At 53.6% G+C, this 27346-nt stretch overlaps 1 protein-coding gene across 4 annotated transcripts; it reads right to left on the bottom strand.

The window, feature by feature from the left end:
- Nucleotides 1-27346, bottom strand: TAFA3 (TAFA chemokine like family member 3). Of its 4 annotated transcripts, none has more exons than XR_010886313.1 (7): nt 27204-27346; nt 16782-16870; nt 16360-16475; nt 6385-6534; nt 4900-5024; nt 1838-2001; nt 1-1716 (listed from the first exon to the last, which is right to left on the bottom strand). XR_010886313.1 is itself a non-coding variant. In XM_067310517.1 (6 exons), the coding sequence occupies exons 3-6, from the start codon at nt 16472-16474 to the stop codon at nt 1705-1707; spliced, it is 402 nt and encodes a 133-aa protein (XP_067166618.1). In that variant the 5' UTR covers nt 16475; nt 16782-16870; nt 27204-27346; the 3' UTR covers nt 1-1704. The 4 variants fall into 4 exon arrangements, 1 of the variants encoding a protein (XP_067166618.1); XR_001292675.2 differs by lacking the exon at nt 27204-27346 and adding an exon at nt 25208-25387; XR_001292674.2 differs by lacking the exon at nt 27204-27346 and adding an exon at nt 25190-25204.

Raw genomic sequence — 27346 nt, 5'->3', positions numbered from 1 at the left:
TTCTGCAGAGATTAAAATGGTTTTAATATTTCACAGTCTGGTATTTACATCACATCTGAACCAGGTATAATGTACCCCGTTACAAAAACATTTAAATAACAAGTCCTGCAGGTCGCACAGTCGGAGTGCAGAGGCCGACGGCTGCAAAGCACACCTGCATCCCTTTGAAGCGCCGCTTTGCTCTCTGCTGCCGGCCCCGCTCACGCCCGGCGGCGCACGTCGGGTATTTTCATTCCCAAGGCTTCATCCATGCACCCTCCCGAGTCAACAGCGCCCTGTAACACCATCTCCCAGCGGCCCCGCGCACGGGTAACAAAAGTGGCACGGGGGCAGAACGGCGAGGCCACCTGCGCTCGCCGGCTTCCCCCGCCCCTCCGCGGACAGCGGCGGCGGGTCCCTCAGCCAGGGCAGGCTCCGGCAGTGGTGGCACCCGGAGGAATTTGGGACGACGGGGTTCACGCTGTCTCCCCCTCTAGCTACAATATCAGGGGCAACGGTACGTCCTGGAAAAGGACGAGCTCACTGCTGGGACATGGTACATTTTCCTTTATTTACTTTGAATTAATGCAACACAGCCTGTCTCAGTCTGTCTGGGTCTCTGGACGGCTGTCTATGCTGTATCAGGAAGAAAGAAGAAAGGTTCCCCCTCGCATTATTCTGAAACGCTATTGCAAACATTAGGAGTAATCTGGTGCCTGGGACTGGCACTGTAGAGAACAGATATTAAACTAACACCCTGATTAATGCAATTACCGAGGAAGAAAAAACCAGCAGCGTGCTCCATGGCTACGTTATACCATCTCCAGGGTCTGGAGTGGTGTCAGACAGCCCAGGCTGCACTGCTGCTTTCACCACATGTGGGGCTGGGTCATGGTTGCGTGGGCTAGATTATGGGGCAGAGAGGAAATAATGCTACCAATGTCAGTGGAGTCCTCCCAGCCTCACGCGAGGATAACAAGATCAGGATCTGGTCCACAGCGTGCAAACTTTTCCTGGGAACCCATCTGGGTTAAAAACGGTGACTCAAATGGCAGAGAGGACTGCATATGAACATTGAGTTCTAATTTCCAGATGGTGACACTGGTTCAAGATCTTGGAGATGAGGGAAAGGTGACTCTCACAGCAATTATTTTACCTAAATGAAAGAATAAAGCCAGTTTTGAGGGACTGTTGTCTCTCTCTGTAATTGTCAACAGCTCTTATATGATTTGAGAATTTTATTTACTGGGATGGGAAAATGAGCCCACAGTGAGCGTGTCCATGAGGGGGAAGGGGGCCGCAGAGTGACAGGAGTCTTGCAACTGCATTCGGGATCCATGACTGTAGCCTTAAGAGAAGCTGGATGTCAGCAGCGGCACTGAATCGGTACCTGGCATGGTCCGAACAGCAACGAGAAGCGTTCCCAGGAACGCAGGCCCAGGACACCGTCAGGCCTCTGCAAGCCTCGGCTTTCCGGCGCAGCGGGCACAGAGCACCACCAGAGGCCCAGCAGCAAGGGCAGCGGGGTGCAGCGCTGGGGGATCGCAGTGCTCTCCAGCACAGCTGTAATCCGTCCACCACCAGGAAAGTCCTGCTGCTCGTGGCTCTGCGGAGCATGAAAGGTTCCTCTCCCTGTAGGATCAGCACTGTGTTGCACTGCTCCACGTCCCGGCTGTCACAACGGCAACGCTCACCAGATGAGTCCACAGCAGAGCGCCACCGAAACTATCGCGTGACCTGTGAGCAAAGGAGAGAAGTGTCAGACAGGCACTTGCCACTGTTCAGCTATTAGGGCGAGCTAGAGCTTCCTTCACGCTCGGGTTATTGCTCACACAGCTCTAAGAAAGGTGTCTCTCACCTCCGGCCAATGTCCTGAACTGCTTCCTCTACAACATCCAGTATTTTGAACAGCGCTTTGCAAGATACAGGAATTTAAGTCACTGTTTCCTTCCGTATTTGCCAATGTTTCTGATACTTGTTGCAACTGCTTTGTGCTCTGGCTCTGTCCATCACCCAGCACATCTGGATTAAGTGTTAGTTCAGTGTAAAAGAATGAAGTTACAGTAACAATTATAATAGCTAAGCCTTACAATAAACCCATGCTACTGCAAGAGGAACGCAAACCCACGGCATGAGGGGCTGGCGGCACTGCACACGATAGCGACGGAGCAGAAAGTTTTCTCTTTTATCGCTACAGAGGTGAGCGCTCCCGACTGCATCTTGGAGAGCGCGCAGGACCCAGGGCTGTGTCTGACGCTGCACACCGATGCCGCACACATTTGCGGTCACTCTCTGTGTGCAGCCCACACCCTCGCACCAGGCTACAGGATGCCCTGGGAAATGTCTACTGTGATCCTGGGCCATGTTTGCCCTCCGCTTCACATGCGCTGCAGACTATGAATAGTTTAAATATATTTTCCTTCATGTTTTCAGCTCCTGTTTATCCATTATAATGTCCTTTCTCATGGATTTCACAGTAGGACCAGAGATTTCTGTCAAGACAGCCTTGGGAGTTATAGATTCATTTGAAATAGTTATTTAACCTCTGTGCCTGGCCTCTGAGCTATCCACATATCAGGGACATGCAGCAGAGCCAAGTGCAGATCCACCACAGCTCAGTGTGAAGATCAAACTGGGAATGCTAAAAAGGGAAGGGGAGGACAGACGCATGCTCTGCCACACGGCCCAGCCTTGAGCCAGGACTGGGACATGCACTGACTACTGCTAGCACTGCCGCATTTACATCCCGGCATTCAAAAGGGAAGGGACGAATGGAAAATAAGGGGGGAAAGTTTGTTTAGAAAAAGCACAGAGAAACCAAACAGTATGATAAGGAAGTGGCAGTGCATGCCACTGCCAAACAGACCACAGTCCTCCTTTGCACTCTTCTAGCCCTCCCTTTCCATAGCTTCCCATTACTCCCTCCTGCTACCTTCTCCTCTGCCCTTTGCAGCTTCACTCAATGGAGTGGAACGAGGTTTCCAGGCTGCTGCCTGTTACAGTTTTGTCATGAATCCTGCAACGAGTTCTTTGGGTTTCTTTGCTCGACTCCTACACCTATGCAACAATCTCAGCTTTGTCTAGAAAGGCCTTTCCAACCCTCTTGGTTGTGTAAAAAGTGGGAAAATATGATCTAGAAGACACCTAAAGAAACAAAGGACCCAGGTAGGACATAAACAGACCTCCCAATTACTGTTATTTTCTTAAAATCTCGTGACTTAGAATATTCTGTGTCATGGCTTTCAATCCCTCCAGGTTGGTGATGTGTTTTGCATAGATTAGTTCTAATCCTGTGACAGCCAAATCCCTTCCCTACTGAGCAAATAATTTGTGACAAAATTCTTCAGAGAGCCACATTCTCCCTTTTCCACTAATGGATTACCCATGGAGACATCGTGATCCCCTCTCGTTTATTTGTTGTTTGAAATGATTTTCCTGAAGAAGTCTGTTTGGTATCTTCTTTGCTAATGGAAACGGTCAATCTGTTTGCAGTGGGCAAGTTATCTAACACATCCAGCTGATTCTCCCACTTGTGAATCATCAGTGAACAGTCCCAGCAGATGTAAACATAATTTGCTCTTTGCATTTGTTTGATGGGATGCTTGTTCCAAATTTCAGCTTATGGATTATTTGTGAACTCCTTGCTTTGATTACAGCTTCCCTTTCGGGCTCTGTTTGCACAGAGCAACTGAGAGGTGCCTCGAACTTTCTGGAAATCCAGCTCCTTTTGGGGTTTAGTGCTTAACAGGGCATTAAAAGTCACTAGTCATTCTGAAAACATAGGTTTGAGTTTTTAAGACGCAGCCTCACTGGGGAGAAGGGCAAACAAGCCAAAAAGGGATGTTAGGAGGATTGCCATAAAGGAGATCAGGGCTGCTGGAAAAGGGAGAAGAGCAGAAGCTCTGGCCTCTTGCAGACTGGAACAGTCCCAGGAAGAACCCAGGGTCAGCAAAGCCCCAGACGCTTTGAGTTATGTTATCAGCTGGGGGGAAGAATTAATTAAGCAATATAAAGAAGGGAAAAAGAGGACGAGCTAAAAGTAGCGCTGCAATTACTGGTCAGTGATGGATGCCAGGCCAGAGGAACCTTTTTTGACACCCATAAAAACATCTGAGCACGCAAGTGCTTTTTGTGCACAAAAATAATAGCAATAATGAAAAAAATCCCCACATCACTTTTTTAATACAATAATTTTACAGCAGGGTATGTGGGGTGAGAAAAGCTAAAGCATACGGAATAATTACACTCAACTGTGAACAATGATTACAAAATTATGCAACTGATTAAGCATGACATATATATAATTACTAATGAGTTTGATAAAATTTTAATTATACCTTGTTCTCTGGGGCATTCAGCAAGCCATGAAAATAATAATCATGTAGCTCTCTGTCACAGATGATTGCTTCAGATGGGGAAGCAGTGACATCCCAGAAAGCCTCCATGGATCCAGGGCTGTGCCAGAAGGCTGGGACAAGGAGCCCGCTGCTCCAGGGAGCAGCTGGGAGAGGCTGAGCCAAGAGCTCCCAGGCCGGCACCAGCCCTGGGACCGACTCAGTGTTCGTGCTATCCTTGCTGCCACAGGTGAGCTCCTTTCCACCCCGGCCCGCCTCCCCGCACAGCCAGCGTGTGGGCACCCAGACTGTCCCCTCTGCTGGGTTTGGCACAACCGTAGCAAATTGCTTGTGCCCTGGAGAAGCCAGAGCTCTCCTCTTCCTCCCTGTGAACTCTCTGGGGCATGTTCCTGGGTTTCGAAGCAAAAATCTGATTGCCCCAGGCTGGAGAAAGGGCAGCGAGGTGTCCCCATTTCCCCAGCGTGCTGCCAGCCTGAGCCCGGTGCTTGTCGGACCCTCCAGCTCTGCCCCAGCTCCTCACGCCCCATGGCACAGCCGCCCGCGAGGGACGGCGACGCAGAAATACCTTGGTCGTCTTCACTTTGTTGCCGCTACTGCAGCTCCAGCCGGAGAAGTCTGGCAGGACCTTGCACTCCTCGCCTTCGAGGCAGGGCTCCATCTGGCACCACCATTTCTGGAGCACGATGGAGGCTGGAAGGAGAGGAGGGATGTGTCAGGAGCAGCCAAAACCACCTGCGGGGAGGGAGACAGCAGGCCTGGAGGGACGACGCAGGCTGTCTGGGCCCCGGGAGCAGGCACAGCCACCCTGCGACAGAGGAGCCGAGCTGGGAAAGCCACGAGCCCGGCGGGGTTTGGGGTAAGCCCTCGGCCCCCGTGCGCAGCAGGCCCTGAGAGCCAGCGGCTTCGCCATCCGAGCCGCCCCTGCCGCGTCACGACAGGAGGTGCCTCCCTTTCGTCTCCGGCACACTCCAGGTGGGAACACCACCCATTTTGCAGGTCTGTGAAAAACGAGGATCTCTGCTCCCCTCACCAGCTCTGTGCAGGCACTGCCTCCCTCCTAACGACTGCCTTGGACCTGACGAGCTGCTTGTCAGCTAGATGACCTAATTTGACCCAATTTCACCACTTGCCTCTGAAGTGCCCTGTTTTCTTGCACTATCCCAAGTAAAAAGCCTGCTATCAGCCCTGTCCTCATTCCTGACAACAGTAGGGAAAACAGCTTTGTTCACTAACCTACTTCAGGCTCCACTTACTGAGGCAAAGTGACTGTCTATTACTACTTGACTTTGTTAAACTCTTGTAATTTATGCCTACAGTGTGCATAATTACAGAGGGCTTCTCTATCTTTGGGAAAGACGACGCAAAAGCTGCTCAGGACAAAGAAAACCTTCCCTGAGAATTAATCCAGTCATTTCTTGGTGTTGTGCACAAATGCATTCACATGATATAGGCTCTCAAGTGAATCAATAACGCACTGGCGGAAGCTTTCAGCTGCTTCTGGTGGCTCTACTGTGATACCACATGATGACATTCAATAAAATATATATGGCTTGAGTTTTTCTTAGTGCTCTTCACAAATGTTGGTGCTGCATGGTTGGAGCCGTGTCTGTGCCTGAGGCTGCAGCAGCGTGGCAAGCTGGGCACGCAGAGATCGATGCTGCAAGGTCCAGCTCTAGAGCAGCAGCACAACAGGGCTGCTGCACAACAGCGCTGCTGCACAACAGCACTGGGGAGGAGCTCGAACCCCCGAAGCTCCATAACGTGCCTGTGTACAGGCAGCCTCTGGGCTGCACAGGGTGGAATAATGTGGCTACACCAAAGGAGAGATCCAAAACGCTTGTTCTCCCCCTCTGCTCCATTGCAGGAGCTCTCACTTCGAGCCCAGGTCGGAGAGTTGCATCCTATCCATGCAGAGAAATCAAGTCAGGGTTCCTGGGCTGAAGTCCTCCCTTAATCCCAGGCATGTGAAAACCGCGCCAGCCTGACCAATTGGGAAAATATAGTCAGTAGGGAGCACGAGCACTTGGCTTGCCAACTGCTGGGTACTCACCATCCACGCACGAGGGAGCTGCCCGCGTCGTCCCTGCCACCTGCCCGGGGAAGCAGGAACATTTCACTGTCTGGGAGCGCTCCTCAATCTTGTTCTTATTGCAGCATCTGTGAGCTGCAATGACTTCACACGTGCCAGGCTCTACGTGCACTGAGAGAGAGGAAACAACCACGGTTACATGGGGCTGCCACAGGGCTCCAACCATGTCCCGGCCTGGAAGCCCCCTGAGCAGGGCCGAGCAGTGGAGAGGTGCAGCTCTGCCAGCCCAAGCGCAGGGGCTTAGAGCAGCACGTACTGCGGCCGATGGCCCGGGTGGAGCCAGGGCTTGGGCAGAGCTGCCCTGCGCCCCAGGAACTTCACCAGGCCCCAAGGCTGCTGCACACACACGTACGGGTCAGCCCAGCCTCTCCCCACCCATCTGCAATGAGGAAGAGCAGTGGTCCTGCTCCAGACACCCTGCCATGCAGGCTCATGGTCCTAACAGCCCTCACGCCCATCCTGCTGAGCAAAATTAATAGCCTTTTGCACGGCCAAGGGAAGCGGTTTATTGAAATGAATGAGCACATTAGTAAATTGGAGCTGATAATGGGATGCTACAAGAGGGGGATGGTGCCTTGTGTTGCCTTCGACTTCAAACAGAGTAATGCCACCTCCAACCCCAGCCCCTAGTCACAGCTGAAAGGGATGTTCCCATCTAATCATCCCACTCCATTCCCTGCAAGCGGGAGGGAGAACTAGGAGTGCATTTCCACCCTGCAGTGACACAGAAATGTCATGGTCTTCATCAGAAGTCCAGGCTACTCTGCTGTTCCCCCATCCCAGTGCCATTAAAATATTAAGGAAGAAAGAAAAACTGATGCGCTGGCTTATCACCTCTGGGATCTGTGCTTAGAATCTAGTTAGCATCACAAATCAATGAATTTCGTTGGCTAATGGCCCACACAACCACAATACAAATTAGCCAAACGGGGCTGGATAGACTTTATTCCCATGACCTGAGAGCGTGTGATCCCTGCAGGTCTTACGTAATGAGCACTGGAGGAGTGAGCGCAGAGCTGCACACTGAGGCATCCCAGTGCCTCAACAGTCTTTGATTTACACAGTAACCAGGAGCCAGGCTGCTAGGGGCATAGGGAAGCTGTGTTCCTACAACGCGCCATCCCAAAACACGTGCAGGCAGGCACGCACCGCGCTGTCACAGCCAACTGCCTGGTTTCTGCCACTCAAGGCCATGCACAAGTCCTCTCCTAAATCCCCACAGCAGCACCAGCCACAGCAATTTTGGTGCCTTTCCTGGCTCTTCCAGGACACGGCTCCTGAGGAGCAGCTACCCAGCTGGCGAGGTCCTGCACAATTCAACAGCCAAACCATCCGCGCTGCAGATCCCAGGGAGCACGTTCACTCTTGAACTCACTAAAGCATGCAGGCCCAGGGAAGGAGCGCCACAGTTTTCTGCTGGTTTAATCCCTGTTCATTTCTGCTACAATTTCCATAAGAAGGAAAATGGAGAGAATGGCCAAAGCCCTGCCTGTGTCACGGCAAATGCCCGTGGGTCCCCAAAGAGAGGTATCAAATACCCACGCTCGCTAGGAAACACCTCCTGCTTTTCAGAAGCTCTTGGAAACCAGCCTCTTAATCTTCCGAAGTGAAAGCTCAGGAAATGGGATCTCTCTTCAGCCTCAAGGGGGAAATTCCTCTGCCTTGCAACAACATTTTCACCTCCCTGTTGGGAAACACCAGCACGAGTGCAGCCTCCCCGCTTGCCTGGCGCGGCGCAGCGGTGCCTGCCTGCAGGCTCGGCTCAGCTCTGCACCGCTGAATCTCGACCCTGCCTTTGAACCTGCTAATTACATTCGCATGGCGCAGCTCTGATTACTTGGGGGCTGCTCCAGGAGTTTGTGCTCGGGGCTTCTCCGTTGCCTCAAAACCAGTGACAGCAGCAGATGGTGGAGGCAGCCAGGCTGCAGAGCAGAGGCCGCCAGCAAGGTGGGGGCTTGGGGCCCCGCTCGCTCTGACTTGCAGAAGGGCAGCCTTGCCAAATAGCTAATTCCCCTCCTCGGCCATCACAGGTCTCCCATCATTGCCAGCTGGTCAGCAATTACTGCAACGGGAAGGGGAAGGCATCAAATATTTATATCCCCCTTAGTCCTGGAATTTGCCTGCACTGAGTCACAGATGAGCTGACAAACGGCGCCTTGGAGCTGGTAGCTCACATAGGGGTTGCTGTGTCGCTGCATAACTGCTGCGATAAAAGATGGTGCTGCCCTCTATGCCAATCAGTTACCCCTGAGCCCTGATGACATTTTACACGCTTTTTTTTTTTTTGCTAACTTCCACTTGCTGCCAAAAGAGCCAAGAACACCGGATCCTGCCTCACTGTCCAAAGTAGTTGTTTTCCCCTGCTCCCACAGTACCTCAGCACCTACCGAGGGATAAAACGAGGGCAGGACTCAAGAACTGAACCAGGATGCAGTCACCAGCGATGCCACCAGACTGGGACCGGGGCAGGGTGACATCTGCTTTCGTGCAGAAAGGCGGTGCTGTGGGGAGCAGGGACTGGAGGAAGAGCACGCTGTGACCCTCAGGACTCTGAGGATTTCAAAGCCACCTAACGCCACGTCCCTCCCTGTGCTCCTTCCCCCTCCGACGCCAAGGACAGCGGCCAGTCCCGAACCTGCTTCCTTGAGGAACCAGGGCTTGGGCTCTACAGGCTGGTGGGCCCCGCACTGGCTGGCACGCAGGCAGGATGGGCTGTGCAATTACCAGGGCTTTTATTTGGCCTTATTTATTGTTATTTCATGGTCATTTTCTGTTAATGAACCATTGCTTTCATATCCGCCCATAATAATTACACAATTACCTATCCTGGAAGTATTTTGTAATAGCATCTCTGGCTATAAATTTTATCCTCCCTTCTAAATGCCATCATAATTCAGTTTTAATGAAGGTTCCCACTCTTCCTGAATGCAGAGATGATAGACTCTGGTCAAAGTGAAAAGGAAAGCAGCTCATTACAGAACAAACGTGGCTGTGTTTTGCCTTGTTTTTCATGGTTAATGGGATTTTCCATATAATCTGAGAAATAAGCAGAGGTCCTTGGGTTTGGCTGACCATGAACATGAGCACAGATTTGTGCTTCAGGGCAAGCCCACCGAAACACCACGCTCATCCTGGTGCCTTGCTGCCGCACAAATGCAGGCCCGAGGCGATGGCTGACGCAGGAGCCTGGCAGACCTGCCCTCGTCGGGTATTTCGCGCCAGCCCGAACTCCCACACATTTGAGTTCTCCCCACTTTTCTCCCTCTCCTGCCCCGCACACCCACCGCGCTCTCCGGTCCAGGAGTGTAGAGAGCCACCTTCCCCAGCTGCATGCCTCTGCCACCCTGTCTAAACAAGTGGTTTTATAACCTTCAACTTCAGTGCTTGCACACATTTGTGGTTTTGACTCATTTTTATAAAAGTCTCTCTGTAAAGCTTCATTAGCAGAGCTCTTCCCAAGAGGAAGGCCCAGACAATCCCCTCTGCTCCCTTTCACTTCAGCTCTCTGGCTTCTCATTTTCAGCTAATTTAAAAAGATTCAGCAGAGGGAGAGCAAGGCAGAACTGAGAAATCGCTCATTAGAGCCGTTCAATAAGAGTTCACTAACATGCCAAAACCCTTTTAATTTCCTCAAAAAGGTGCAGCAGGGAGATAAAGAAAAATTAGATTCTCCTCCTGTTGCTGCTGCTGGCTTAACCCAGCAACAGCTACGACAAATGCGGGTTGAAGGACTCGGAGCCTCAGTGCAGGGTCGGCCCCTTCGGCCCCCACTGCCTCTGCCTGCAGCGCGCTCCCCACGTTCGGCTGCGTTGCTGGGTGAGGGCCCTACGCAGGAACGTTTTTCCCATTCTGACATTTCAGTCTCTGTGTCCTGCAGAGAGAGAGAGGTCGCCCCTTGCACCTCCGGCTGCCCCGGACGGCAGGACCCCCCGGCAGTTTCTGCTTTGGACTTGCTCTCTCACTCAGCAGATTGCTTTCTGCAGCTTTCTTATTCCCTGGCTGTTGCAGCAAATGAACTCCCATCACAGAATCAATGTGATCAGAGGCAAGAAACCACCCAGTGCGGGGACAGTTTCCCAGAACCTCAGTTCCAGGAGGGACTGGGTTTCAGGGAGTGACCCGTGTGCTCCAACACCACCTAGCACCCTCTGTGCCCCCGTATGCCTTTGCCACCATCGCCTGCCCGAGCAGCGAGGCCTGCGCCTGCGAGTCCTGCACCGACAGGCACACGTCCTGGAGCTGTTGTTTTGCTTCAGCAGGCACCTGCGCGGTATCTGTGCAAGTTATGCCAAGCAACTGCTGCAGGAGTTTTGCAGACTGCAAGTGTGCAGGTGCAAGAAACGAGCTCCCACCAGAGCAGGCTGGCACAGTCCCATCTCTAGCTAGCACTTGCCTCTTCCCTCGCCCGGAGGGTAGGCTATAATGTAAGCGGGAGTGTCTACAGCCCTGGGCATGCCATGGGGCGAAGATAAAATCCATCTCAGACAAGAGATGCTCTTACTAATAAGCCCGTGCTTTGTGCTCCAGCCCTGCTGGATTCAGCTACAGGCTGTAATTAGCCCAGCTGCACCAGAGGTGCACGTCTGCCATTGTGAGGAGAGTGTGGAGGGTGACTGCCATTGTTGGAACAGAAATGTTCAGAAAGCCCTTTGTTTTTCCTCAAAAGCACACAGCTTTCCTTTGAGCCAGTCAGAGCACAGGCATCTGCTGATAAATGGGGTCAGGCAGCAAACTACAGTGCCAGGAGCTGTTGCCTCCTTGCCCCAGGAAGAGTTGACTACAAGGAGCACTTTGCAGGGGGGCTGACAGGCCATCATCCACCGCAGTGCTGTTCCTAGCTCACGCACTTGCTTCTGCTCCCGAATTCAGACCCTGAACTGCTCATCAAAGAAGAACCAACACACCGCAGAGGTCAGGCAGCCTCCAGGCACCAGTCCCTGCAGCTGCCCGGGGCCATGCACAGCCCTGCCTCTCCCTCGCATCCCTGCAGCAACCGCTCCGCATGGGCAGAGCTGGGGGAGCAGCACGCAGCCCTGGGACTGGGCCCTCTCTTGGGCTGCGGAAGCCTTTCATCCACCTCACGGTTTTATGAGCATCCCAACAGCCTGTCCTGGGAAGCAATTACACAGGAAACTTGCCCCAGGCATCTCTCCTGCGCAGACCCCTCCAGGCACCAAGCCCCCCGCTCCAGCTGGAAGCGCAGCGGCAGGGCACGGTGGATTGCTTTCCCACAAGTAATTGCTCCCGATAAAGCTGCAGGCTGTGTTTGAATGTAGTGGGGGGATTAAGGAGGCAGAGGGAGCTTTCTCTTTGAAAGCTCTCTGCACCGGCCGGCAGCCTGTCTGCATTCTCCCAAAGTACCTTGGCAGCCTCGTTAGGGCTGACGGTCTGGGACCAGGGCCCGCTGCTGAGCCGCAGCCCAGGATGTCAGCAAGCGGCTTCACCGTTCCCTCATTGAGGGAAAAGGGATTAACAGCACCTCGCTGAGGCTGGGGCCATGCTGCACCGCACTGGCGGGCTCACAGGAGACGAAGGTGCCGTGCGGGCTGCCCAGGCTGTGGCAGCCGCTGCGGGCATGGCGTGCCGCTGAGCAACTCCATGCTACGCTGGTCTTTTATGTCACACATTAGGCAGAAAGACCCACAAGTTTGAGAATAAGTGTAGGGAGAACGACAGGATTCTCCGGAGCTCCCTGCAGGTGCTTCTCTTTTTTTGCTGAACAGCAGGAAACTTCATATCAGATACAACTGAAAAATGCAAATCAGACGGTGTGTTTAACACCGAGAGTAGGAAACCCTCCGAGAGCCCGGGACAAATTCCAGAGCTGCTGGCATGCTTTTCCCTCCAATTTAACTGTTATTTCCCCACTGGAACCCTTTTAAAAAATCTTATCTCATGGAACCATAAAAGCATTGTAAAAGCACCAGGCTTTTGAATCCTGCATGTAAAAATAAAATAAAAATGCTGTCCTACTCTGGCTGACCTTTAAATGAGCAGCAGAACATGTTTTTTATGGCACAACCTGAAATGACACATTTTGTCTGTCTCAGGGAGGTGTGGGCACCGCTACGCTTGTTCAATGTAAAATACTGCTCTGTTTCCTGGCAGAAAGTTGTAAAATGAAGAGAAGTTTAACACGTTATAACTGCCAGGCAATGCCAAAACCCTCCACTACACAACACCTTCCCCCTGGGCAGCAAAGTGCCATTAAACTGGTCTAGAGCATCCTCTGAAAGGCTGCGTGACACCTTAGGAAAGGAGGTGGAAACCTGGAAGGCGGCACGTGGGTCCAGTCCCCACGACGAGACGGGAACCCAGAGCTCTTTCGGCTGCTCGGGTGAGCTCTGCCTCGGAGACAGCATAGCCTTGTGCATCTTGCAGTTTTGCCACAAGCCACTTCTCATCTTTGTGCCTCCCTCCCCACCTCTGTCTCTGCTCATACACTACGGTCTTTAGGGAAAGCCTTCCTCCCCTCGAAGGGGGAGAGCCCCGTGCAGCCCACGCTGCGGTAACGTGAGCTATCTGTACACCGTACCCAGCAACAACTCTACTACTAATACTCACTAAATAATTAAAGTCTTAAAATCACTACTGCCTTAGACACATGTATTATTTAAAATGGTTTTGGAGAGAAGTAGACCTGTTTTTATTGCTCATTATCAGTGCATGTCAGCAGGGCTTTTTTACTGCATTGTCGTATCAAAACTTCAGATCATACTATGTTCCCCTTCGCCATATGTGCAAGCTCCTTTGTGAACAGCTCTTCCAAATCCCACCTCTTCAAACTTGCAAGCAGAAAAACAAATGCATGGACAGTGTTGAGAATAGCTTAAACCATTCTGCCATTGTGTGTCAGAGAGAAACCTATATGGAAACAGTACAGCTAGAGGATAGAGCTACGATCAAGCAATCTGCCTTCCTGTGCGATACAGGGCACAGGATTGGTGCTTCCCACACACTCAACCACAGCTTCTGCCTGATCTAGAGAATATGGTTTAGAAAAACATTCTGTCTTGATTTAAAGGCTGCACATCACCTCCCTAAGCAAAGAGGGGAATTTGCAGAAGCATCTCACAAATAAAAGCCATCTAGCTACTGTCTTCACTCCATACAATGACATGCTGGCCAGTAAATCTCTCTCCAAGATAATCAGAAATCAGTGCTCTTCATTCATTCAGAGAACCTAATTTCCCAATAGCAAATCCTAGCTGTCGAAATGTCTTTACTTCTGCTCCACGTTGAGTGATGAATGTGAACAAAGGCAAAGGTGGTGCTCTGATAACCAGCATTAAAGGGATTTATCTGAAGATGCTGGACTATCTTTGTAGGAGCTACATCCAGACAAGCAAGCCTTGCTCATCAGGTAAAGCTCACCAAGTTATATGGGGGATTAAATTGCTGGTGAATCATTCTTCACCAAGGAGTTTCCTATTCCATTTCCAAATGACTTGATCTCAGCACTTGATTCATGTGGCTATTTAAATCCAACCACATAAACCAGGAAGCACTGCTCTGCTTTGACACATTAGCATTCTCCACATGTTGGGTGAACATCAGTGATTAGATCTTATTTCCAAAGCCAGATGTTTAAAATGCATTGTTTTCCTGGAAGGCTAACAAAGAGGATCTGCATGCATTCTTTCTTTTTAAGAAATTCATGAGTTTGGGGATCTGAAATCTTGTGGCCATATAGTCACAATTAAATGCTATGTTTCATTTTTAAGTGCCACACCTGGTTTTAACTGTGAATAAATGCAATGGTATAAATGGCCAAAAGCATTGGATGTCTACATCCTTTTATGCATTTAATTCATCAGCATCTCCAAGATTCATAGTCAGGCATCAAGGGTAGAGCTATCCTGTTTCACACCTCTAGTTCATTTCCACTTGCAGAAATATGACTGCAGGTTTTCTAGGGGAAAAAATACCATCAAAACTGAGAACATAACCTGATGAAAGTATGTTTCAAACATAACCTTTGCTAAAAACTGTCCCAAGCGAAGCAGAAGCGCAGGCAGACAACAGGAAAATAAAACCCATGAACCTCAACAACAGACTAAAAATTACTGTTTGAACAAATGGAGATACAGCCCAGGAAAATAAGAAATGGACAGTGCAAATATGCACAATTCTTACAATATCAGGATATGCAGAAAGAAAGCTTGTTAATGCAGAGACACAGGGTGGGGTCAAACCTTGAATTATTTGCTGCTACTATGGCCTCTTTGCTGCAGGTTAGAATTTGCTTGAATAAGAAGCACAAGATTTGGTCCACTGTGGATTACTCCTGTGTGAGTGAAAAACCCCTCCTCTCTCCCTGTGAACACATGAATACATAAGCATGTCTTTTTACGTTCAGAGCGAGACTTATACATAATTCACACCCCACAAATACACTTGGGCATCTGCACTTTTAAACTCAGATGAGCATCTGCTTTATTAATTCCAGGTCTGACACTTCCTAGAAGGAGGAGAGCTCCTGGCCCTCCAGATTTTCAAGTCAAGGAGAGTTGTCAAGCAACAGTTTGTAAGAACGTCCCCCAGCCATGCTCCACCAGCGGACAGGCAGCGATATCAGACTGAACGAGATGCTAACGTGAAACCTCCCCGGCACTGTCTAACCAAACAGACACGTCTGCAAACACTGCAAATCTCCGATCTATCCCAGCGAGCTCCCATCGGCTTAAGGGTTCATCTGATACAAATATCCCTACAGCCAGGGCAGCACTTTCAGTAAAGGCTTCACTCCAAGCAATCCCATGCAAGATGGCATATGGATCACTCAGGTGGTCCGCCAGCATCCTGGAAAGTCCTGAGCTTGCGCCAAAAATAATTCCAGAGATGATTGAGGAGTTTTATCTTTTCATGCACCTGCTACAGGTTAAAAAGAGGGTAAAGCAGGTAACTGCTGACTAGCTGGTTGACAGAGTCACTCTAGAAGATATGTTTTGGTTTCAAGCAATGAGGATGGGGATTACAGGATTAGAACTGCTTTAACTGTCAGGGAAAAATGACAGAAATGGGACAGGGGTTAGGTGTGGGGTCAGGCAATAGCAAGAACATTTTCAAATTAACCCTTAAATACCCTCTTTTCCAAACACAGACTACATTCGGGCATTCTGATGGCAATCCCTGAAGAGGGTTAAAGTTCTGGCACTCTTTCAGGGGTAAGGCCTGGTCCGAGGCCTACGTAACTCCGCGCCCTTTTTCTCTTTCGGCTCAGACCGTGGTTGCTCTGCTCAGCTCGAAGCCGAGCGCAATTGGAGCCGTACCTTGAGAGCTGGCCAGCACGAGAAGCCCGGTTGCACTGACAGCGCGCAAGGGGAGAGCCCTCGCTTTTTGGAGCGCTCATGGACTGTCAGTTAAAACGCTGCAGTCCCAGGCTTACTCCAAAGAGGCGGGAGCAGGAAGCGGGAAAATGAGAACGAACTGAGCCGGCCCTCAGATATTCATAGGGATCCGATGGGTGAGGCGCTTTATCCCTCGCCCTCCAACAGGCAGGTCAGTGCCAGAGGCTCCCCGGCTGCTGGCCTCTGCCCAGACGGGGCGATCCCCCTGTCCCCACACCTTGGCGGCAAGGAGGGCGTCCTCTGGGCTCCGGCTCATGCCTGAGTACCGACACGCAATCGCTACGCTCTCGCGCAAAGGCCACTGCTAACCTTGCGATAAGGCTGCATGAAACACGACTTGGCCAAACAGCGGCTGCAAGGACCGCAAGACGAGGGCAGCACGCACCCCAGGCGGGACCAGCTCAGAGCACTCGCCCTCACTGCCAGCACAGGAATAACGCCGCCTCCTGTTCGCCAGCCTGACCCTTCTCAAACCAAGAACATGAAGCTACAGCCTTGGGCCGTGCCGGCAAACCACCCTCCCGGCCCCTGGCCCCGACGCTGGCCTGCTCTGCCCGGCTCACATATTAAATATTAATTCCCCTACCTGAATGACTTCTGTGGTGGGTGGAGGCCAGCGTCAGTCTTCCCCACAGCGTGGTAAGGCAGAGAGTGAGCACGAAAACCCATTTGCTCAAGCTTTGTATGTCTCTCTCACTCATTCTACCAAAAACAAAAAGAGAAAGAGAGCTGCACAGAGGAAGGGGGGCTGCGAAGCGAGTTGCAAGGGGCAGCACGCATGTACACCGCTGCTGCTGAATGCAGCATTTCAGCGCCCAAACGCACACCATGACGGGGACCGACAGGGCCCCACCATGACCGCGGCCCCAGGGCAGGTACAGGCGCACACGCAGCAAGCACACGTGTGCCCTGGGGTTCACCCGCCACACAGATTTCTTAAGCAGCATGGCCTGTTAAGGCAGGCCAGAAACCACATCATGCCAATAGCAGAAAGGGAGAGATGTTCACCTCTTACTGGGGTTTCGCAGCTAACACCTGTGCATCTGCCAACCTCCGATAGATTAGGTCTTCACACAGAAGGGCAAACATCAGTGCACCTGAAAGGAGAGAGAGAGAAATAGCGCTTGGATAACGATACCTGCTGGAAGGGCTGCACTGGAGAGGTCAGAAACGTTGAGCTCCCTGGGACCGGCTGGAACGACCCCGAGCCTCAGCTGGCCCCTGCACCAGGGACAGCATTTCCATGCTGAGCTCCGGGCTCAGCACACTGACCAAGCCACCAGGACACCTGGGGAAGGTACAGAGGTGCGCGGGAGCAGATCGGGCAGCAAAGCACCTATCTGCACACACGCATTAACACATGTGCTCACAAGCACATGAGCACGCGCCATGCACCAAAATCTCCCCAATAATTGCATCCATAACCATGCTTGCCCGTTTTACACCAGTGTGACTCCACCTGCTTTGGAGGAGTTACTCCTGAGAGAACAGAAGCAGGCCCATTAAATTAGGTATTAACTGCAGATCAGAAATACTAAATATGGACCAAAAGCATCCAAGAAGAGCAAGAGTATATTAACAGCGAATCGTTTTCACCTCCTCCACATAGGGGTTACGTACTCTCGCTGCCTCTCATGTCAGAGAGGTCCCTTGAAGTGAGCTAAAATTGGCTCTCACAGGCTGGGCACTTTGCACACCACACTGACACACAGACCGCACCAGCAGCTATCCCAAGGGGACACCAGCTTGGAGAGGCAAGTGTCGCTACTGCCATTTACACATGGGGAGCAGAGGAACGGGCTAAGTGGGAAACTGAATCCAGGTGTCCCAGAGCAATACCTTGTTCTGGCGCTTTTTTTCCTTTCAATACATTTGCAAAATCTGTAAAGCCACACAGACACAAAATTGTGTCCACTATCTTTGCATACATGTGCTCCCCCAATAACAAGATTTGGCATTTAGCTCTCACCTGCTTATCTTCCTGATTAACTGGCGCGGTGGGAAGCACAGCCTGCCAGCAGCAATGCCGCTCTCCCAGGGACACTCCCCAGGGCCAGCTGCTCTGGAAGCGCAGCCACGTCCTGGCAAGCAAGTGCCTGCGGAAAAGCCCAGGCCAGCAGAGAGAGGAGACTGTGCCTAGACCCAGCAGAGTGGTTGCTATTTATATTACTACAACCTGCCCTACTCTGTCTGGCAGCTGGAGGCTTCCAGGCGAACTCAAGTAACAGCTGAAACTCTGAATTTACAAATTGCTGTCAAGTGTCATTAATGGGAAGTGAATTGTTGCAACCAAATTGTATTTAAAATAATGCACTAATTCAGAACGCTACTCATGCTAACAACAGCACGGGGGCTGGATCACAGCGCCGTTATCGCTCCACATGCCAAGAGTGATGCAGCAAAAGGAGAGGCATGCCAGCAAAGGAGAGGCAGCAGTCGTGGCACTGAGACGAACGGCTGAAACGCGCTCCCTGGCAAAGATGCCCCTTTCCCATCCATCGAGCAGAGGATGTGGGGCCCCAGACAGCCACAGAACCGACCCTGCCAGCGTGACGAGTTACCTCCTAACTCCCTTTTAGGAGCTGCCTCCTAAACCTTCTCTGTGACCAGCAACGGAAAATGGATACGTTCCAGGCAGGGAGTCTGGCAGGGACTCGAACATCGCTCCCCTACATCCCAGGGCTGCGCCCGGACCACAGCAACACCTTCTTCTTTCGACTAAATGGAAGTTAGTATTGAGTATTTGGATTACTTTGTGTCTATGCAAGGAAAAAAATCACAGCAGTCACTATATTACCTCTCTCCAGACCTTGTTTTGCTCTTGGCTGAACTCTCTGCTCTGCTAGCCAAGAGCCCATAATAAGCAGCCTGTCTGCTCCTCTCCTATCTGCACATCCAAGTACCCTGCAGAGCAAAAAACCCACCTTCCTCGTGCATGCAGAAGCTGAGATAAAAGGAAAGGAGGGGAACAACTTCAGAAGCAGCGCTATGGACAGAAGAGCTCGGATCTGGAAGGACTTAATCCTTTGAGATTTTGATCCAAAGCCCCACAGCAAAGCCAGGGCCAGGACTTGGGCTGCCCAGTGCCCAGGCTGGGCACATACTGATCAGGCTACACAGCACCTTGACCTCCCATCCGTGCTCACCCACCTCCGCATCTCCTCACACGAAGCTGAAGCGTGCAAACACTGCCCACGCCGGCACAGAGGTGGCATCTCCTCTCCCACACTGCGCCATGCCCTTGCACACAGAGCAGCGCAGGAGGTGCTGGGAAGGAGCAGAGTTTTACCTCATCAGAAGTCCTCAAGGAAAAATTTAAACCTCAAAAGATTCAGTGTTTTACTTTCCACTGCTTTAAATACTTTTCTTGTAATATTTACCACCCGCAGCACTGCAGGTGGAAATGGCTCTGGGGCTCTGCAAGAAGCAGCACTAGAGATAACAGCTTTGACAGCAAAATCTCCGCTCTGCATCTGCAAGGTAAAACGACAACTTTGCGGCCTTGTTTATCACCTGCAGGTCTATCTAACAGGGCCCAGGCCAAATAACTGCATCCTCTGTAAAACTTCAGTGCCAGATCATAACTTATTAACGAGCGTCCACAAACACAAGCCATAGGCTGCGGCACTGCTCGGACAGCAGGAGAGACCCCGCTACGCTGGGGAGGGCAAAGCCACGCCACGCGGCACGGCACGGCCTTGCCTGATCCTGCACAGCGGGGCCGCGGTCTGCCTGGTCGCAGCACCCGATGCCGCTTCCTCGGGGCAGCGGCGCCTACGGCCCTGAGCCCGGCAGGGAGCTTTGCCGCGCCAGGTGCTCTGGCTGCCTTGTCCCGCCAGGCACCTCGGAGCATCCCAGAGATTAACCCAAGGAGCAGCGGCAGCAGTGCGAGGCGTCGGCCAGGCAACGGGAGACAAGCTGGGGCTGTTCAAAGAAGCAATCTTTAATTTTCAACAGTCTTCCAAATTACGTTCTGTTTTGAATCAGACAGAGACACTGAAACATACTCATGAAATGAAGTGCCAGAACAGAAAATGCTGACATTTTTAATCAAAACAAAGTGATTTGAGGGGTAAAAGGGCATTTCTTGTTTTGAAGCATTTCAAAATGAATTGTTCTGTTTTAAACTGACATTTCAAAATGAAAAATGTTTCATTCCAAAACGCTTATTTAAAATGATACTTTCCATTTTGATTCTCCCAGCTGGAAGAAAAATCAGAAAATGTCACCAAAAATGTTGACATTCACCCAGAAAAATGACAAAAACACATATTTTATGCAAGAAAAGAATTCACAGGCAAAAAAACCTTCCTAGCTCATGCTGTGGGATAGTCAACCTAGTCAGGAACACACTGCGAAGCACTGCCCAGGGAAGGGCACGAACACGCCGGCATCCAGGTCTCGCTCCTGCCTCTGCTTCAGTCCTGCCGGGTGACAACAAGGAGCCCTGTCCCTGCCGCTGCCTCACCACCTGCTCCATCTGCATTTCGTGGGCGAGCTGCCGGGCACAGGGCTTGCTGTCACCGCTGTGCCTACAGACCCTGCCAAAGAGGAGCCAGTCTTGGGGATTTCAGGAGATGCCATAGTGCAACAACTGGCAGCAAGGATCCCGCAGGAGAGGCAAACCAGAATAAGCCCTTTCCTGCCCCAAAGCGCAGGTACTGGGAAGCCTCCCGCTCCTGCTGCTTCTGGGAGTCCCAGCACAGCTCCTCTTCTCTGTGGCCTGGCTGTAACTCTCCCTTTGGCACACAGCAGCTCAGATCAAACATCCTCCACAAAACAAATGATTCAAACACAACTAAATGTTGGTCCTTAGTAATGCCAGGCTGTGACTGTTGCGCACACCTTGAACCACTCCCAGCCGATGCTGTTTTCTCCCTCTGTGATTATTTCGTTACAGTGCTCTGCACATTCCCTGAGCAAATATTTATGGATGAGGCTGAGGCTGCCACAGGAAAGGGCAAAACAGAAGGCACCCAGCCATCACATGCACGCTCCCCGTGCTCCGCCACGAATAACTCGCGCCGTGCAACGAGAGGCCCGCGGAGGGACGGTGCAGGTGTAGGCTGTGGGGAGCAGGGCACTTGCCTGTGCCTCGGACGCACCATGCCAGGCAGCTCACGTCAAACCCTTCCCAGCCCTGGCAGCCAGGAGGGACCAGTCCTCCTCTAACTACAACACCCACCTCTTCTCTAACCTGCCTCCGAAGAGCAAGATCCCGGCACCTGCACTAAACGGGATCCCCTTGCCTGCGTCTGCGGCAGCGCCTAATGCCTCCCTCCAGGCTGCCTGGTGGTGACTTTCCAACCCGAATAACGAGCAATCTACAAATGACAATTTGGGAGAGGGGCATTTTGAACTGTCCTGGCAGAGGCAGGGCTGGCATTTCCGCTCTGCCTGCACTGTGCCTGGCTGCTTGCTGCGCGGTGGCCGGAGGGACGGAGGCAGGCTGGTGCCCTGCAGCAAGAAGCATCCCTCGCCTTCTGGGGCCCGGTCCCCACCATCCCTGCTTCCCGTTATCTCAGCGCTCGTTATTCACAGCTTGCGGCTCACCATTCGTGCTCGCACAGAGAGGTGCTGAATGCTAATGAGCAGCACCACGCCGGTCCCGCGGTGCATTGGTGTGCCGCTGCTAATAAGTGAGCGACAGACCGAAAGCAGCAGGTGGGGCAGCCTGGCGGGGCCCAGAGCGGGGAACGCAGGAGGGGAAGCAGGGAAGCTGCCCAGCCCTCGCAGCATCCTCCGACCACAGTCAACGCCTGACGCCATGAGGCAGCCAGGGGAAGCCTGGGGCCACGGGTGCAATCAGGTGGTAGCAAATGGCAAATTTGGAAGCTGAGTGGAGGGGGAGGCTGCAGAGCAGCGGTGCCCACGCAACCCCTTCGCTAGTGGGCACAGCACAGCCCCAAACCGGGCACCATCCTGTGCTCCCGCTCATCGCCTGGCTAGCAGGGGCCACCGTGTTGCCCTGCCCCAAGGCAGTCCCTGTCGCTCTGCGCTCTCGGGGAGGTCAGGGAGATGGACCCTAGCAAGATCTCTGCAGATGCCCGTCCCCCTCCATCGCAGCACCTCTGCTCCCACGCTGCACACATGCAGCTCCGTTGCTGCCCCCAGCTCTGCGCCCACATGCGGCTCCGCTAACACATGCCAAAAGTGTGGCAAAGCCCGGTGCCGAGAGCCTGCCCCGAGCCACTGCAGCTCCAGAATGAATTAGACTGGTTTAATTTGCAAGAAAACAATCTCTGCTTGAAATGGGCATGAGCTGATGTGACAAGACTGTGCTTACTCCCCTGCGTAAAGATGCATTTAGGCAATCTCCAGAGCGCTGGTGGGGCTGTCAGCAGAATCTGCTCTGCAAGAAGTGTCCTCAAAGACTGGATTTTCACACAATGGCCTGCACTGTAATAGTTCCTTCAGAGATGTCACAGCCTATCACGCAGATACTGATACCAGCTTAAAATGTGTACTATTTCCTCAATGAAAAAGTAAACTGCCCTCTCAGAACAGCTCGGCCCTTCATGTAAATCCACAGAGGCCCCAGCAGTGTGTGCATCAGCACTCGGCACCACAGCAAGCTGGGAACGGAGGCTCCGGCGCGGGCCAGAAAGGCAGGTGAGATGCCTCCTGCACATACCCGCTGCGACGGATCTCCTCTCCTGCTCCTGCAGCTTGGCCCCACGCTCCGGCAGCGCCTGTCCCTGCGGGGCATGTTCACTGCATGTCCCCACTCCCCCAGAGCGCCCCCTTCCCTGCGGGAAGGCACCGCAGCAGGGTCCAGATCAGCAGAGCCAGCACGGGGAGGCTCTGCCTGCTGGCGTGAGACTCGCTTCTAAATGGTTTTTTGGCCCAAATCTCTCTTGGCTGGGCCAAAAAGCAAGTGCCCCTCTCACCTCCTCCATGACACGCAGGACACACTTCCAATGCTCACTATATTTAGCTCAGAAGGGCTGAGCTGTTTGCTATGGCTAAGAAAGCATAAATAAATCACAGAGGTATCAATAATGCAGCCCACACTGTCCACACCATACCTACAAGGGAAGCTATTGTGCTGTACTGCAGAAGCATAACTTCCAGAGAGCTTGAGTGGGCGTTTAAAGAAGCACGAGGTATAAAAAGTCACGATCCACTTCAGCAGGCAGCAGACTTCAGCCCTGTGGCATTGGCCATCGAGAGCCGACGCTCCTCCTCAGACCCAGCCCGGTACAGGTAATCAGTGCTCTTGCTCACGCACAAATTCCCACTAGGAAAAACAGCTTCACAGAAATTGGTATTTTGACAGTTTTCAACACCCATCATCATGAGACTCAAACTAAAAATGTTTGGTCTGACTTGAAATTTTTCAGTCTGGAATGTCATTTTGAAATGAAACGTGGTGTTCTGGCATGTCAAAGCACTTAATTTTAACTGAAAATATTGGTACTTTGCATGCTGTTACTTTCTGTTTGGAATCTTGTGGAATCTTTCATTAATGTTTTTTGTTAGTTGTTGTTCTGCCTTTCTGTTCCAAGCTGGGACATGAAGTAACTGCAAAGCACCTGAATTTCTCTGAAGGCAAATCTCCGTTTGTAACCAGGGTGGCAGAGATGAGTATTCCCCTGATGGTGTCCGTGCCTCTCCCTGCATGCACGTGCACCGACACGGTGCGCTCTCATTGCTCCAGGAGCACAGGAGGGGCAGGTCAAACTGCAGGGCAAGCGTCCCTGCCGCAAAACAACCAAAAAAAGCGCCAGCTCCAGGTAGGCCACCTACCAGGGCCTCGGTCCCATCTCACCACCACAGAGGATGCTTCCCGGAGCAAGAGGCCAGGGATGCGGACTGCTACTTGGGCAACTAGCTATTCATATGGCAAAAACACCTGGACGATCCACAGGGGATCAGGCCCTCGTTGTGCAAGGAACATCCAACGCAAAGCGTCTTCACCACAAGTACGTGCAGCCAGAGCAGACCGAGATGGGGAGCAGGAGCAACCTGCCCTTGGCAGAAAGAGCAAGGAGGCACCTGGACATCTCTCCGTGTCGGCGCAGAACCTCCACTCTCCTGAGCATCACACTGCTCTCACACCTCAACCCTTCATACAGCAATTTTAATTTTTTAACACACTTGTTAAATACAGCACAGAGCTGCGTGCGACAAAGTGCTAGCAGAGTTAGCAGAGGTTAATCATGAACAGCCACGAGGCTGATCTCAGCACTAAAGTGTAGCTATCATTTTTCCAGAATCATAGGATCTGGTATCTAGAGGCTTTTTTTCTCCCTTTTTGTTAAAGCCACATGTAAAATCATGAACCTCCAGCCAGGACCGCTCCATCTGTAACTCCATTTGGAATGCAGCCTGACGCCCCGCAGTGTTAATGAGGGACTTTCTGTCATGCCAAATTATGCTCAGAGTTTTGGAAGTCTGGAGCATTATTTGCCAAGGTCTGTATGAGCTGGATAATTATACTTAGCAAAATTTCACACCCCCCCCAAAAAAAAACCGAAAGGAGTGGGGGAGGCTGGCATATTCACAGGTTTTCAATGCTAAATAACACAAGCACTCTCCAGTCCAGCTCCAACACTATCAGCCTTTACGCACATGTGTCCCAGTAGTTTTGCTGGCTCTCTGAAAGCTATTTTAATACTATTTCAGCACATCTCAGAACTTCAGCATTTTTGCTTGGTGTAAAAAGAGCTGCACCCATTGGCTTGACAAAGCACAGTCCCAGGGGTCCACACGACCAGGTGGCCCTGCCACAGAGGAGGAAAGCAAACTTATACAAAGACCAGAAGGAACAGAAATATTTCCATGATTGCAGTAGGAGATGCTGCAGTACCCACTGGAGGCGGTGATTTTATTTTATTATTCCCTTGAAAAGTCAGACCATCACAGCAATGCCCTGGCATGTGGGAATGCAAGACAACTGCAAACTTCAGGGAACTGATTAGCCCCTAGCCATTTTCCAAACAGGACAAAGCACAAGGATACATAGGCTGCATCAGTGAAATTATACGGGGCGGCAGACACTGCATCGCCCACCGTGCCACGCGGTTACCTGGCAAACCTCGCGACAGCAGTGGCCGAGTCAAACCTCCCTTGTAGGAGAGGGAGGGCTGGACCCCCAGACCACTGCCCTCCTCGCTCCGTGCTCTCCAACGACACTCCCGGGAGGGAAGCTGTCCTCTGCCTGCCCCAAAGCAAAGCTCCGTGGGCTGCACAACAGGCAAGTGCAGCAGCACTGAGAGGCTGCAGAGTCTCCAGAAAAGCTGACACCTCCTCGAAAGCCTTGAGCGATCACGAAAACGAGCAATGAGACACCTCCACAGTCCCCTGGGGACGGCACAGCACAGGCTCCGGCTCTGCTACCACTGCCTCCAGCAGGCAAAGGGAGGGCAAAAGCAGCAAGGCAGGCTTGGCAGGGAGGGCATCGCCCTTCTCACCTGAGGCTGGAAAATCACCTGAGCACCGGATCCTCTGCTGCAGGCAGGTGAGGAAACGCTCAGATCTGCAGGGGCTGTGGGGTTTGGGTCCAGGACCTCCGAGATATTCTGCTGCTGCCCATCCTGGGAGAAAGCTGCAAGCTCCGAAAGTGGCTGGGAGGTCCCTGGAGAGGCTGATCAGCAAGACGTTCCCATCCTCTGAACACAGACCGATGACAACAGCAGCAACCTCCACGCCAGCAGCTTAGGGAGTATCGGTAAAAGCCACCGGACCCGCTAACTCCTAGCGCCCTCCGCAGTGCTGACGATCCTTAATTACGGGCAAAGCCGAGGAGTCAGAGCTACAGCGAGCCAGAGCCGCAGCAGCGCTGGGGGTGAGGCGCCCCGGGAGGGCCAGCCAGCTCAGCCGGAGCTGCGCTGACTGACGGCATTTGGCACAGCAGCTGCTGCCCCCCGTGGCACTCTGCGCTCGCGGTGTCCCTCCAGCGCTGCCCGGCGGCGTCCCCCAGCCCAGCGCAGGGCGGCTGGCAGCAACGGCTCCGCTCCAGAGGACACCCGGCAGCAGGCAACCGCGCGTGGCCATCTCTCAGCAAGCCTGGCCCGAGCCCCCGGGGTTCAAGGCTGAGCTGAGCCCTTCCGCACGCTTCGTTTAGCATCCACAACTCTTACTCTGGGTACACTTACAGCTGTCCAGCCCCGCGGATCCGGCGGTGTCCCCGGCCCCTCCGATGTCCGGCGGAAGGCAGCCCCGCCGGCCGGGGGCGACGACGGTGCAGCGGGGAGGTGCACCCAAGCAGGACAGGACGAGGCATGGGCTCCCCGACACGGCACGCGGGCGGCAGGGAAATGCGCAGAGAGGCAGGGCACTCCTTCCCCCGGGCACGCTCTCCCCTGCTCTCCTCTAGGCTGATTTATTTCCAGCTCCTTGATCATCCCTCCAGCATCTGCGCTGCCTCCTCCCCAGCCAAGGTAAGTGGGAGAGTTTTTAACTTTAGTTCAGCCCAAGCGCGGGCCTGACTCCCGCTCTGCCGCTCAGCGAATCCCACGTCCCCGCCGCTGCTGGCGTTTGGAAGGTCAGCTCTACTTCCAGCCTCGTCCAGCGCCAGAAACCTCTCTGTGGCAGAAAGCGGCCGCTCATCGGGGTGTTGAAACCCAAGGTCACCAGCAGCTACAGCAGCCTCGTCGCTGGAGGACAGCGGAGCGCGCGGCAGCCCAAGCCGCTTCCGCAGGAGGCGCCTTGTGCCACGGGCGCGTGGGTGGCCCGGCACGAGAGCAGGAGCCCCCGAACCGCACTGCGTCACCGGGCGGCTCAGCGCCACAAGCAGGGGCGGCCGCCCAAGAGGACCCTCGCCACCCTCTCCGGGCCCTCTCCCGAGCGGAGCGCTCAGGCTGCCGGGCCGGCCTTGCCGGCGAGGGACGCGGGCACAGGCCGGTTGGGCGCGATGCCGCGGCCCTGGTCCCGCTGCAGCCCAAGGCCAGTCCGCCAGGGCGGAGGGACCTGGAGAAACCGGGGAGAGGGGGACCCGCGCCCCGCGGCTCCCTGACGGGGCCTCCCGCCCCGCGGCTGCCTGACGGGGGCCCCTGCCCGGCCTCGGCCCCGTCGCCCCGGGGGAAGGCAGGGCTCGGTCTCGCCCCCCCCCCCCGGGAACGAGGGGACGATTTTGTCACCGCGAGCTCCCCGCACCGCCTCGCCTGGCGGCGGCGGCCCTGAAGGGAGCGGCGGGGTCCGACCCGGCGGGGCCCGGCCGTGAGGGGAGCGGGGTCCGACCCGACCCGGCCCGGCCCGGCCCGGCCCGGCTGTGAGGGGAGCGGCGGGACGCGGCGGCCGCCCGCACGGCGGGTGCGGCGGGGGGGGGGGGGGGAGCAGCGCGGGGACCTCGCCGGCCGGGGGCGCCGCGCCCGGCTCCCCGCGCCTCGCCTCGCCTCGCCTCCCCCCCCCGACGGCGGGTCCCTGCGGCCGCCCCGCGCCGCCCGCCCCAAACTTCCCCGCCGCGCCGCGCCGCGCCGCACGTACCTGCCGGCGCCCTGCGCGCGGGCTGGGGCGCCGCTGCCCATGGCCGCCTCAGCGCCGCCTCAGCGCCAGGTGCGCGGGCCGCTGCGGCCGCCTGGCATCGCCGGGATGCGGCGGCGGCGCGCTCCGCTCGGCTCCGCTCGGCT

Source organism: Apteryx mantelli, chromosome 25, assembly GCF_036417845.1.
Source record: "Apteryx mantelli isolate bAptMan1 chromosome 25, bAptMan1.hap1, whole genome shotgun sequence".
In the NCBI taxonomy this organism is placed as follows: Eukaryota; Metazoa; Chordata; class Aves; order Apterygiformes; family Apterygidae; genus Apteryx; species Apteryx mantelli.
The sequence above is the reverse complement of the archived record's forward strand: the minus strand, read 5'-3'. Positions and strand labels throughout refer to the sequence as shown.

Excerpts from the sequence above, each read along its gene's own strand:
- TAFA3 (XM_067310517.1), bottom strand. The coding sequence starts at position 16,474 with ATGAGTGAGAGAGACATACAAAGCTTGAGCAAATGGGTTTTCGTGCTC. Across the intron at positions 6,535-16,359 it reads CCACCACAGAAGTCATTCAG|TGCACGTAGAGCCTGGCACG; the intron begins GTAGGGGAATTA and ends CCTCTCTCTCAG. Across the intron at positions 5,025-6,384 it reads AGCTCCCTCGTGCGTGGATG|CCTCCATCGTGCTCCAGAAA; the intron begins GTGAGTACCCAG and ends CTCTCCTTCCAG.